The sequence below is a fragment of the Euleptes europaea genome, chromosome 2 (assembly GCF_029931775.1).
Source record: "Euleptes europaea isolate rEulEur1 chromosome 2, rEulEur1.hap1, whole genome shotgun sequence".
Lineage (NCBI taxonomy): Eukaryota > Metazoa > Chordata > Lepidosauria > Squamata > Sphaerodactylidae > Euleptes > Euleptes europaea.
The window spans coordinates 53,170,534-53,185,026 of NC_079313.1; the positions used below are offsets into that span (position 1 = coordinate 53,170,534).

Below are 14,493 nucleotides of genomic sequence, written 5' to 3' on the forward strand. Positions count from 1 at the left end.
TTTTACTAGCCTGTGTAATAACACTTTTGTCATTTGTGGAACTTCAGTAACCTTGCAGAAAAACAAGCATATCAGTTTTACAACAAGATGTTTTCCTGCCTGGTAGCTTGAATTTTCTTGCCAGTCTACTAGGCAAACTGCTATTTACAAGCCTCAAATTAAAAAAAATATATATTACCTATAACAGCAGTTCAGGGCTTATTTACAAGCAGAAGCTAAACAATATATACACGCTCCTGTCCTCAGGAAATTATAACCGGCATGATGTAGTGGTTGGAGTGTCAGATTAAGATCTAGGAGATTCAGATTCAAATTCCCATTCTGCCATGGAAGCTCACTGGGTGATCCTGGGTCAGTCACTCTCTCTCGCAGTTGACTTTACCTCACAAGATTGTTACTGTGAGGATAAAACTGAGCCGAGTAAGATGATGTAAGCAGTTTTAGATACTTAAGTCCCACTTTTCTCCTCAATGGGTATCTAAATAAATAACCTAAATCAGGGGTGTCGACCTCATTTGGGCCACATATGATATGTCACAGTTGGGCTGGTCCATGCCTTGCTAGCCCAGATTGCGAGTGGGGAGGGGCTGCCTCAACTGGTGAGCCCACTGTGGGTGAGCCCAGATCAAAAATGGGGGGGGGACTGCCTTGGCTGGCTCGCAGGCCAGATAAGGGCTCTCAAGGGGCCTGATCCGGCCCACGGGCTGTATGTTTGACACCCCTGGCCTAAATGATTACAGATGGAAGGGAGCACCAAGCGTAAAGAGGAGTGGAATATAAATAAATACAGTTACACCAACTTTATTGTAATTGGGGATAAGAATTGGTAGACTTTTTTCAGCCTTCAGGACTTCTATTTTTATGACATTTTTACAATTATTGCCGCTATAAAATGCATTCCTAGCCTCTTCACAGGGTTTCTCAAAAATGTATTAATACTATGAGTTAGTGCAATCACCACAAAAAAAAAAGCTAACGTCTAACACAGATGTAAGATACCCAGTTACGAAATGCTGAAGAACTGTTGAAAAAAGTAACCTATCCAGTAAGACTCGGGGGTTAACTTACAAATATGTCTAAGAGGCTATTAGGATTTCACTGAAGGCATTCTCAAGATATACAGCTCCAGCTTCCAGTGCACTAATGCAATATTAATGTTATATTATGCCTTTTTATGCCATGAATATCTGACCCACCTGTCAGATAGGGCAAAGCCTTCTGACACTAGCAGAGTACACCTCTGATGGCTGGGGAAGGGGACTGGACAAGAGTCATCAGAAGCCAAAGTAGCCAGGCTCCGAGATGAAAGATCTGCACCTATTTTTTCCCCTGTTAGGCTGCTTGCCACTCTTCTCACCAGCTCCTGTCCACTCTCCCTTGCCTCCAATAATGAGAGGGGGACTGTGCTAGCTTCGCTAAACTCTGCCCCAACCTCTCTGTTGGGGTGAAGCAGAGCTTTCTGAATCTAGGCAAGTCCCTCGGAGCTGTCAAGAGAAGCACCAGCCCAGCTAAGAGACAATAACAGGTTCAGGGTTTGTGTTCACGGACAGTGTGTGTGTGTGTGTGTGTGTGTGTGTGTGTGTGTGTGTGTGTGTGTAAAGTGCCGTCAAGTCGCAGCCGACTTATGGCGACCCCTTTTTGGGGTTTTCATGGCAAGAGACTAACAGAGGTAGTTTGCCAGTGCCTTCCTCTGCACAGCAACCCTGGACTTCCTTGGCGGTCTCCCATCCAAATACTAACCAGGGCTGACCCTGCTTAGCTTCTGAGATCTGACGAGATCAGGGTAGCCTGGGCCATCCAGGTCAGGGCTCACAGACAATAGCAGCCACCATAATGGCATTTCAAGTCATCACAGCAACCAGGCATTCACCATTTGTCAAGCCCTGACATACATAACAAATCGTGTCCTCTTTCACTCCTTGCACTGTGATTTAAATTATTTCCATTTTACAGTTAGACATAGTTTGCCATTCTAATAAACCATCAAGAAAGAGTTTGTACTTCCTCACCAAGCCAGGCTTATGAATAAGCTTCAAACCATGGCTTGCAATCCTGTAGGACAGGAAACTACATACCACAGCTATGGCACACTTTGGTTTGCTCCAAAATCAAAGTAACTAAACTGACAACACATGGCGGGGAAAAGCATAGGCTTGTTTTCTATAATTTATTTCACTCATACCCCACTTTTCTCCCCAATGAGAACTAAGTGGCTTACAATAGTCTCCTCTTCTCTATTTTATCCTCACAACCATCCTGTGAGGTATGATAAGCTGAGAGGGTGTAACTGACATAAAATCACCCAATAAGTTTCCAAAGGAGCGTAGAGATTCAAATCTGGGTTTTCCAGCACTCTACCCGCTACACCATGCGGGCTGTCATGCAATGCTTTAGCACAGGGGTGGGGAACCTTTTTTTCTGCCAAGGGCCATTTGGATATTTATATCATTATTCGCGGGCCATACAAAATTACCAACTTAAAAATTAGCCTGCTATATTTGGTCAAACATTTAGCCAAGAGGCACGACCCGAGATGGCTCCAAGTGTCTGCCACATAGAGCGACTCGCTTTTGAGCTCTGCCATCCCCAGCTGGGCCAAGAGATTGAGGCAGGGCAGCAAGCACAAGATGGAGTGAGCAACAAGCCGCTCAGGGCTCGTAGGCGAAGGAGTCCAGTCCAGTAACGCCCCGATCTGGCACTTTCCCACCCTATGCTTATTTTGCAGGACTTAGAGGGGAAAGAACCAGAAGGGAGAGGGGGTACCAACCAAGACCCAAGCAGGCAGATGCCCAGATGACCCCCCCGAGCGGGCAAGCAGGCAGGCATCCAGCTGGTGGCACACTCGCCCACCTGGTGGCTCAGGATGGTCTGTTGCACCAGCTGGGCGTAGCCATCCAGCTGCATGCCGGAGTTGCTCCTGCTCCGCATGGTTGGGGCCGGATTCTACAGCCGGCTCCTGCTACCTCTGCCTGCAGGGATGAAATGAGGACATACTGGCTAAGAACTCGCCTTGCGCAATCTGGCCCTGCCCCCTTTAACCCCTGCATTGTCTCCACTTCCGCCCCCAGCCCTCTTGTAGTACAGAGGGAATACGTTTCTCCACGGCCCAGGTGGGAAAGGGTTAACAAAGTTTCTTGGGTGGTCCTAGCAGCTCCATAGCTAATGACTCTTCTGCAAGAGGTAGATCTGAGCTAGAGATCTGCCAGGACCCACAAAGGGCCAGACCAAATGATTTTGTGGGCCCTATACGGCCCCCGGGCCTGACGTTCCCCACCCCTGCTTTAGCATTACAAGAGAACCAACTTAATAAGTAGCACTGCTCAGCTGTTCTTGGAAGGCATCCCAGCATAGCAGAACGAGGAGAGTAAGCCAGAGGAGCAAACTCATGGACAGCAAATGATCGGAAATAAGGACAGAAACTGATGGAACAAGACCATGGAGAACTTTGAAGGCAAGCACACGAAGTTTATAGTGGATACAGAAGGAGATGAGAAGTCTCTCCGTCAATATATCAAACTTCCTGTTCCCACTTTTCTCTTTAAGAATAAGTCCTCCCTGATAAGCTGCTTTCTCGTATATACTTTATTTTCCAAATGGATCAAGGAAGAAGAAGAAGAAGAGTTGGTTTTTATATGCCGACTTTCTCTACCACTTAAGGGAGACTCAAACTGGCTTACAATCACCTTTCCTACCCCTCCCCACAACAGACACCTTGTGAGGTGGGTGGGGCTGAGAGAGTGTGACTGGCCCAAGGTCACCCAGCTGGCTTTGTGTGTGTGTGTGTGTGGGGGGGGGGAACAAACCTAGTTCACCAGATTAGTCTCCACAGCTCATGTGGAGGAGTGGGGAATCAAACCGGGTTCTTCAGATCAGAACCCACCGCTCCAAACCACTGCTCTTAACCACTACACCACGCTGGACAGGACAAATAAGGCTGTAGCAAGTATAAACTCGGCGAAGTCCAGGTAATGTTTCTGTTCTGAAATATAGAATTATCCGTCCACAATTTTTGTTAAGTCAGTCTTATTTACAACCCTCCCCATTCCAACAGCCTTATACACTGGGGTAAAGTTTGCAAAGGCAAGCCGTTTGTCTCTACCTACATAGCTGTATGTGTATAACCATTTTCCCTCTCCCTACAGACCAGTAGGTAGCCAGAAGGCTCTTCTGACACATACTATCAACCACGCCTATACATAGTATCAACCATCATGTAGCACTAATGCCATCTCTTTTAACTTGCCCTCCCTGTAAGGCATCTGTTTGGATACCTCCTTTTAAGCCAACAAGAAAAAGGAGTTCAAGACAGTGCTTCCTGGAGTAGCTGTTTTCAACAATACTATAGGCAGGCTACTCACCCATTGTCCCCACACGGAAAGGCAAAATCATTCAGAGTATTTTAGTATAGGCAAAAATACAAGGTGAGGTGTGGAAATGTACAAAAGTGTGTAAGATCATGCATGCATGGAAGAAGTGGAAAACTTTTTTTCTCCATCTTCTATAATACTAGACCTCAGATCATCCAATGACAATGACAGTGAACTAAGAACCTCTTCACCCGACACATGATTAACTCATGGAATTCACTGCCACAAGTTCCAGTGATGACTACTAGCATAGATGGCTTTAGGGAACTAGGGAAATTCATAGGACTGTCAACACCCCTGAACATCAAGTGCTTGGAGGGCAACAGCAAGGGAGGGCTTCATGCACAGTTAGTGGGCTTTCCTGAAGTATATAGTTGGCCTTGAATAGCATGCATAGCTCCTTGTCTCCAAACAGTGATCTGCTCTAATTCCCTTACCAAAAAAAATCTTCCTCATGTGTCATGTAACTTACATGTGCTGAGTAACTGATGACATTTCCAATTCCTGTTAAGTACACCTGTTTTCTAAAACACCTAAGCATACTACATTCAGCCGTTATTCAGTGCTTGTAGGTAACGCCACTTTCTTTGACCCAAGCTACTGTGGACCTGCAATGAAGTAAATACTGCACTTACAGAAGCAAACCTATACTGACTTTCTCACAAATGTTAAGGATGTTAAGTTCCACCATAAAAACTGGACATTAAGCATGTGCAGAAGCAGGGTGCCAACAACATAGGATGCACTTCCTTGCTAAATCAGTCTAAGTTGAAAACGTGATGGACATTCCTTAAACAGCAAAGTATATACTTCTGGTACGGTAGTACATAAAAAGATTTGCATGTTATTCATCTACAGCTAATATCATTACTGCTTGATCTGTAGCTATACTAAATGAACCGCTGGTAACTAGAGTAACAGACTAAAAGCTCAGCAACACAAGCTACATATAGATGAACTGAAGTTTTAAAAACTGCTAAGCACAACAATTATATTGCTTATAATTTACTGATCACTGTTACTGTAAGTGTCCCAATACATTACACAAATCTACAAAATATAAGCCATGTAAGTCAGGTTACCCTTAATTGTCTTTCAGTGTATTGCAGCATGCCCCTGGCATACGCAATCACTGCTTTCAATAGAAGCTGCATTAATACATCAAGGGTACAATAATCAACATAACTTTAAAGGAAATTAATCACTTGCTTTTCCTGTTGTCACAGTCTACAACCCTTATGCCTAACATATATGGTGTAAGCTTACAATAGAAGCCCTTATGAAGTTCTCTCTTCACTGAGCTCCTTTAAACTAAGTGATTCTACAGCACTCCATGCAATCTGAAATCAACAGTCACTGTATCATATAACAGGAGCAGCTTATGTTCCAAAGCCTGCAAATCATACACAGAAGCCTTCAAACTATGATGAAGTTTTCCAATCTCTTTCCAAAGAGCTCCAACTCTGCCATTCCCCCTCCCTATTCCTGACTTACCAAGGATGGTTCCCAAGAACCCTCTTCCTAGACATACCGCACATAGTACCGCTACCACTGCCTTTTTGCATCCCCAGCCCCTTATGAGAGAAGAGATACCACATAGGTAGTACCTAGGAGCTGTGCTGCTGCTGAACCACACGAGTCGCACAGGGCTTCTGAGCCACATTACTGCCAAGAGAGCCATACCTAGGACCCAGCTAACAACTTAACATTAGACACCTTAACTACCAGCACAGAGCAGTTAGAGTCTGAAATTACATATTCTGAAAAGTTACAGATCTGCTTATGAGCCCCATGCCGGAGAGTGGTAAGCTGCAGTACTGTAGACAAAGCTTTGCTCATGACCCGAGGTCGATCCTGATGGAAGCTGGTTTCAGGTAGCCGTTTCAAGGTTGACTCAGCCTTCCATCCTTCTGAGGTTGGTAAAATGAGTACCCAACTTGCTTGGGGGTAAAGTATACACAACTGGGGAAGGCAATAGCAAACCACCCCGTAAACAAAATCTGCCTAGTAAATGTCGTGATGTGATGTCACCCCATAGGCCAGTAATGACCTGATGCTTGCACTGGGGGCTACCTTTACGTTTTTACAGACCTTGTGCACTGAACATTGTAAATCACGTGTAATTGTGAGTTAAAGTGGAGGGGGAGATAATGTAAGGAAGCATATTGGCTGTAACACAAAGAAATAACTAGGCATGTGTAAGGAACATTTTTGGAGAGATCACAATCCTATTATCTGTGTTCACTGGTAACAGGGTACACAGCAATCAACATAATTAAAAGGAAGTTTAAAAGCTTGCTCCATAACTCCAGATTTCATGTGTGTTCCTAGTGCTGTCCTGGACAAATTGTGATGTAACAGGCCATTCATCTGAAGCGAAGGAGCTTCAATACCTTGAGTACCCAGTAGCCAGCCCATTTTCCAGGCCCTAAGCATATAGGCTATTTTCATGAGTAGCTGGAATGGAGCTTTGCTTGAGGGGCTTAACAAAAGGGAGTGTTGCTCAATACTCTAAGATAAGTTAAGGAGGGTCCTTGCTCTGGAGCCAGTTCTGATCCAGGGAGGGTTTACTTCGGATCTCCAGGGTCTTGCCCGTCCTAACAGCTACACTGGCCGGGCGGCTGCAGTGGGGAGAGGGAAAGGGCCAAATTGCTCCTTTTTCTTCCATGAGCGGAACTCTGCTTGTATGAGAGGCAAAAAGGGCCATCTTATTCCCTTCCCTCTTTCCACTACAGCTGCCCTACCAATGTGGCTATTAGGACACACATCCCTTGACCCGGGGAGGGGCTGTGGCTCAGTGGTAGAGCCTCTTCGTGGCATGCAGAAGGTCCCAGGTTCAATCCCCGGCATCTCCAGTTAAAGGGACTAGGCAAGTACTGGTAGGTGATGTGAAAGACCTCTTCCTGAGACCCTGGAGAGCCGCTGGCGGTCTGAGTAGACAATACTGACTTTGATGGACCAAGGGTCTGATTCAGTAGAAGGCAGCTTCATGCGTGTTCATGTGCTTCAAGAGACTGGCCCACAGCTCAGCAACACACTAGGATGACTGATGCACCATGTGAGAATGTGACTTTAGATTGTTTCGTGTTTGTAACAAATACCTAACAAAGGTTCTGGGTTGTTGGTGAGAAGGTGGCATGACAGGGAAGAGAGATTATAATAGAGCCCTACGGGGAGCCAATCTGTTCAGTGTGGAGAACTGCTACCAGAAGGTTTTTCAAGCTCAGGCACACATGGATTCTGTAAGACATGTAAGAGACATGAAAACTGTGCTAATGGCCATAAACTGTTGGTTCAAACAGGATCATAACGATAGGACAGTTTCTAGTCAGATACTATAGTGTTCTGTCCCTGTTTTTTTGGTGCCCATCTCCACAGGTACTTTTCACCTCACCTCACCATCACACACTTTGGATGCTATCTTCATCAATACAACCTCAATACATTGAAATCAAGCACAGTGAAGGATTTATGTCCCTGTAAGGTAAGGCTACTCTAAATTAGAATTTACATACATGCCATCTTCTATGGATTCAATTTCTTGGGAATTACTGCAAACCTTCATTACTGTGATAAACCAAAGGATTTATTTAACCAGATAATAAATACAGTTACCTCCTAACAACAAAGCCTATACTTTTTCTGCATGCATAACAATCTTTACAGTTAGTTTGTTTAAGCAATGAAAGTAAATACTAACAAAAGTATTAAATTACCAGTGCCAAAACTGGTGTTGAATCCAAACATTAAAATTCATTGCTAGTGTTACAAGAAATAAAAAATAGGAAGTGAAACACAGACCCAAATCCTAGTCTACTCTTATTCCTGTGAAGTCTAAGATCTGATTTATACATGTGAAAAAATGGAGAATAAGGACTACATTGAACTACAGATGAAAGATCACATTTCAAAATGCATGTTCCCCTATACTAAGAAGTCCCTGCAAACAGAAAACCAGATTTACCTGCTATTCTAGTTGTCTATATGCATGGCATTTTTAACACAAAGGAACATTTAAAACTGGAATCCACCATTTGCAGGTCATTCTACAGCCTCATTCTCTTGCATATATAAACCTGGTCAAAGTATAGGCACTGGAGTTGGCTGTGGGTACAAAATGGACATATTTCGGGGATTACTGCAATGTTCCTAGCCTCACCTACAAAAAAGCCATTCAACACAGGGATCTAAAATACTTTATATGCACAGGGATCTAAAATACTTTATATGCACTTTACAACACAGCCATGCTGGAAGAATTCTTTTTAAAAATAATAGGCAAACCTGAAAGAGACTAAAGCTGGAGAAAAACATGTTTTCGCTTTCAAAATTTATTTTCAACACCTATACAAATACATCTCCCTTTAAGTATACTGGTATAGTGAAATAAAGACAAACTTGTCAAAAATTATATCAACTATCACTTATCTTTCGAGTGCCCACACAAAAACCGTGTATGACTAATATGCTAGTATTACACTATCTGCCACAAGATAAGAGTTAACTCTTAACACTTTCTTCGCACAGGGATCTAAAATACTTTATCCGCACAAAAACTGTGTATGACTAATATGCTAGTATTACACTATCTGCCATGAGATAAGAGTTAACTCTTAACACTTTCTTCGCCCAGGGATCTAAAATGCTTTATCCGCACTTTACAACACAGCCATGCTGGCAGAAAACTTTTTAAAAATAAAAACAAACGCTAGGAATAACAGTCCCCACAAACCAAGCGAAATGTACAGCCTGGGTGATCGAATTGTTTTGTAGCACCAATGGGAGGAGGAGGAGGAAAAAGAGGAGGGCGCACACGTGTCCCGTGCAAATCACGGAGCGCCGTTGGCATCGTTATGCCGCTCCTTTTGCCTTGGCACCAAGGTTCGTGAACACAACTCCTTTGAAAAGCCAGCGAGTTGGTCAAAAGATAAAAAGAGCCAGAAAAGAAACGGAAGGGGAACGCTGCCCGCCCGCTTCAATGCAGTGGGGCAGACTAACCGGGTCGGGGGGGGGGGACGGAGAGAGAGAGAGAGAGAGACACTAGAGGTCGGGTCCGAAGTGTTGTCAGGGCCAACCACGGAGCACCGCGGCTCCGCCGTCGCTTCTGCAGCTGCCCAGAGCCTGACCGCTTAACCCGCTTACTTCTAAAGCCCAGCGGGGGGGGGGGGAGGGGGAATGCAGCAGCTCCCCCGCGCTCCGCAGGCCCGCAAAGCTGCCAGAGGGGACAACGGCGCCCGGCCGGCCCCAGCCGCCAGGCCTGCGCCGGTCAGCCGGCCCAAGAGAGGGAGGAAAGCCCCCCTTCGCAGTGCCCGCAGCCCGCTCGGCTAGGCCGCAGGGCCTGCCACTGGCCACCCCGCGAGAGGGGGGAGCCGGAGGGCATCGGCCGGCCTCTCCCAAGTCCCGCCGGGGCGGGCGGGCGGGCGGGCGGGCAGGCCTCCCTCCCTCCCTCTCGTTCCCTCACTCACCGCTCTCGATCTCGTTGCCCTTCTTGGCGGTGGCGGCGTTCCCCATGGCCAGGCCGGGGCAAGCGGGGGGAGGTGGGGTCGCTCCGTCCGTCCGGCGGGGAAGGGCGGGAATGGCGAGCGCGCGTCCGGCGGGGGCCCGGCGCCTCCCCTCCCCGCTCGCGGCTCTCGCGCCCGCTCGCCCCGCTGCAGGTCTCCGGGCGGCCTCAGCGGCGGAGGAGAGGAGAGGAGCTCTCGCAAGCCGGCCCGTTCCCCCCCCCTCTCACCCACCCCTCCCTCCTTCCCCGCTTCACACACGGCGGAAATGACGGTGGCTGAGGCGCCTCCTTCCCAGGCGTCTTTTTGCCGGTACTTCAGTCACAAACTCCCGGCCTGGGGTGGTGGTTGTTTTTTTTAGTTTGTTTTTTAAATTATTTCTTTTTATACAAGTTTCAAATATATATTTCTTTTCCTACATACATTGTTTGTATAACGTATTCTTTTCTCATTCCCTTCCGTCCCGCCCATCCCCCTCCCTAACCCCACTCCTTATAATTTTTTGTCTCTCTCTCTCTCTCTTTTTTTTAAATTTTTTTCCCCCACAATTTTGCACTGATGGGTAACTTTTCAGCAACACCTTCATTTCGAATATAAAATAAAGAAAAATTTAACCGCGTCGTTGGAAAGCATTTCATCCATTAATAAAATGATGTTGAAATAAAAACTTCCCCCTCAGCTTCCTCCACCTTGCTATAAACTTATGTACTCTTTCGTATTGAAATTCTATACAAGTTTCAAATATATTTCTTTTCCTACATACATTGTTTGTATAACGTATTATTTTCTCATTCCCTTCCGTCCCACCCATCCCCCTCCCTAACCCCACTCCTTATAATTTTTAGTCTCTCTTTTTTTTAAAATATTTTTTTATTATTTTCACAATTTTGCACTGATGGGTAACTTTTCAGCAACACGTTCATTTCGAATATAAAATAAAGAAAAATTTAACCGCGTCATTGGAAAGCATTTCATCCATTAATAAAATGATATTGAAATAAAAAACTTCCCCCTCAGCTTCCTCCACCTTGCTATAAATTTATGTACTCTTTTGTATTGAAATTCTATACAAGTTTCAAATATATATTTCTTTTCCTACATACATTGTATAACGTATTCTTTTCTCTTCTTTTTTTAAAATAAATTTTATTGGTTTTTTAAAACTATAAATTCTTCATAATTTTAACAACAATGTAAAAATAATGTCAAAATCACAATTACATCAATTGTTGTCTTAATTTCCAATAAACATAAAAAATAAATCGACTTCCCCATCACCTCCATCTACCTCTTAATAAAGTGTTACTATCCTTCGTTAACATATTCTGATCCTAATATTAATCTCATTCTAAAGTTTCATGTTATATAACATTTTACATTCTGGATCAGAGTAAAAAGTAACCTTCCATTTTCCCCAGATCTTATACATTGTCACAATGATTCATCCAAGCCTCCCATTTTCCCTAATTTCTCCAACTCCATCAGTTCTAACATTTAAATGATTTAATCCCTTTATTCTGAAACATTTGTCCCTTTCCATTTGGCTGCATAAGATGATCTTGCAGCCATTATAACATAAATTTAATCATGCTAAGTAACATCATCTCCAATATTTTAGGGATATTTTTCTGTTTAATCAATCTTATTTCATTGTAAATCATATCCCAAATCCATATCACAAGTCCACCCCTTATAAAAAAGGAAAAGAAAAAACCAATATCCTTACTACATTCCAACATTTTCCTTGAAATGATAATCACATTAATATTGATAATTCCAATATACATTTATATCACATCGGTAGTCTATATAAGGAGGACTTGTTTACATAATCCCAAAATGATGTCTAAATCTTAATTCCACTACACCGTAAATAGCCATGCCACCCATCCACACTGTCAAAGCCTTCCAATCCAGCAATCATATTTAAATCAGTCCTTTAATCATGGTCTAATACTTCCTTCTGCAACTGAAATAAGTCAGTCAGGTATGGGAACAGGATCTCTTTATTCTCTCTCATTTCCTCAGGCAGGTTGCGTAACCAAAAATAATTCTTTCTGGCCTTCATCTCCGTCATGGCTTCAATCTGTTTTCCTTGACCTTCTCTCTTCTTCCTTATATTCACACGTCCTTCCATATCTTTTTTAGATGAAAAGTCCATTTTTTGCATGTCTGTTCTCATTGTCACAAGCTGGTTACCTTCTTGGACTTCTGTCTTCTTCTTTGTATCCTTGTATTCTTCCATAACTTTTTTGACAGAAGAATCCATTACTTGCATGTCTGTATTGGTAGCCATCATTTGAACCTTCATATCTTTTATGTCTTCTGTAACCAGATCCAACTTCTGATTACATATCTGTGATGATTGGTCAAGAGTCGTCATCATTGAAATCAGTTGAGCCATCTGTGTTGATATCTGTTTTAATTGTTTAATTGTCGCCTCAGAATGTTTAGCAAGCATGTCCTGCACTTTTTTTTCCATGGTTAAATTCTGTAAAGTTTCCTTTAATTTTGTAAAGGCAGGGCTATGAATTAAGCCAGATCAGGGAGAGGTTCCAGACATTTACATAAGTAACTTAGTTAAGAAATTGATGGTCGTCTAGCAGGAGTCCATTGCATGTAGTTAATAAAGAATATTTCATTGACCAGCTTAATATTTTTTTCGGGTTGAAGAAATAAGTATTTAGGCTTAAAATAACTTTTTAAAGTTGAAAGTACCAACGAGTTTTACCAGACGCTCTAGATCGGCAGAACCAGGAAGTATTCCAGGAATTACCTCATCGCGGACCTTCTATCGTCTCTTCTCTATGGTTGTTACCTTCAGGAATGGTTTTAGTGTAACACGAGTAAGACGAATTTCCGGTCCTACGACCTGCTTCCTGTTGATTTGCTTGCAGAACAATAGAGAGGGATATTGAATGAAGCACAGAGTCTTCCGGTCCAAGATATCCCCTTTGTTGTAAAACGTGGCTGGAGGACCTTTTTTACACCGGACAAATTCTCAAAGGTTTCTCCCTCCCCTTCCTTTAAGGACGCGTCGGATTGGCAGATCTTAAGTCAATCATTCAAGCTCGTTGTTTTAGTTTGAGCTGATCAGTTTGATAAGGCTCCTACTGCTTTGTATTGAAATTCTATACAAGTTTCAAATATATATTTCTTTTCTTACATACATTGTTTGTATAACGTATTCTTTTCTCATTCCCTTCCGTCCCACCCATCCCCCTCCCTAACCCCACTCCTTATAATTTTTAGTCTCTTTTTTATATATATATATAATTTTTTTTATTATTTTCACAATTTTGTACTGATGGGTAACTTTTCAGCAACACGTTCATTTCGAATATAAAATAAAGAAAAATTTAACCGCGTCGTTGGAAAGCATTTCATTTATTAATAAAATGTATTGAAATAAAAGACTTCCCCCTCAGCTTCCTCCACCTTGCTATAAATTTATGTACTCTTTTGTATTGAAATTCGAATCCAAAAATGTACATCAAACTTAATAATTAAATTAATTCTGAATTGTCTAAATCATTACAGTTGTTACATATTAATTGTTAATTTAATATATAGTAGAAAAAGTTTTTTCCCCAAAAAATATTCCGTAAGCAAAAGGATTAGATCAATAGTAACAAAATTCACTAGTTATCATTTAATTTCTTATTTAACCCTCCGTATCTCTCTATCACCCATGAACTGCATGCTTCCTTTTAACTTTATTCTTGTTATAAGCCTTGGTTTTTCCAACACTTCTGTTATTTTTAGGATCCAGTCTTTTTTGTTCATGTGTCAAGGCCAACTTCTTTCCCTCCTCTTGTTTTTTAGTCTCTTAACCCCAGCCACGGGCACAAAGTCTGGATCTTCCACTGAATGTATTTTCTTCCTTCCATTGATATCCACTCTAAATAGGTCTTCCATCTACTCCCGGCCTGGGTTTTTTTGTTTTTAACCTCCACAGGAGAGCAAATGATGTTTTCCTTGACTTCAGGTTAAGTGGACTAACTTAGGTCTTTTGACGCGGAGGACGGCCTCTGGAGAAAGAGGGGAAGACCCCCCCCCAACGACACAACATATGCCCTTTCCTGCTGAACTAATCCTTTTTTTAAAAAATTTTTATTTTCCTGATTTAATATATCAACATATAAAACAATATCCAATGTTAAAAGATAATAATACTACAAAAAATAATAACATTACTAAATTAACAATAACTTGACTTCCCCGTCTCCCTCTCCCGTCTGAAAATAAATTATGTAAACTTTTGCTAGCAAAACGAATCCCTACTATTTTAATTAACATGTTCTTATCCTATCTAACGTTATTCGATACCTATTTGGCTTTTTTGGCTGATGAAGCTACTTTTGTAGCGAAAACGCTGGTTGTAACCCTGGTTGCTTAGCTTTGGTGTACCTCGTTGTACTGGTTGTCACTTGTAATATAGTTACAGCTTTTGCTGTTTTTGCTGCTAGTATCTCATTGTCTATTTCCTCATTATTCTAGTCTTTTCAGCCTACTACTGTTTTATTTAAACCTCCAGGTACTAGCTGGAGATCTCCAGCCGATAGAGATCAATTCACCTGGATAAAATGGCCGCTTTGGCAATTGGACTCTATGGCATTGAAGTCCCC

General features: G+C 42.8%; 1 protein-coding gene across 1 annotated transcript in view; it reads right to left on the reverse strand.

Moving 5' to 3' along the window:
- Positions 1-9,937, reverse strand: part of PRKACB (protein kinase cAMP-activated catalytic subunit beta) — a 95,280-nt gene extending 85,343 nt beyond the window's left edge. Inside the window, exon 1 of the mRNA XM_056867433.1 lies at positions 9,833-9,937. Coding sequence (XP_056723411.1) covers positions 9,833-9,878 — 46 coding nt within the window. The 5' untranslated portion in view covers positions 9,879-9,937. The remainder of the gene's footprint in view (positions 1-9,832) is intronic.
- Positions 9,938-14,493: the final 4,556 nt, after the last annotated feature.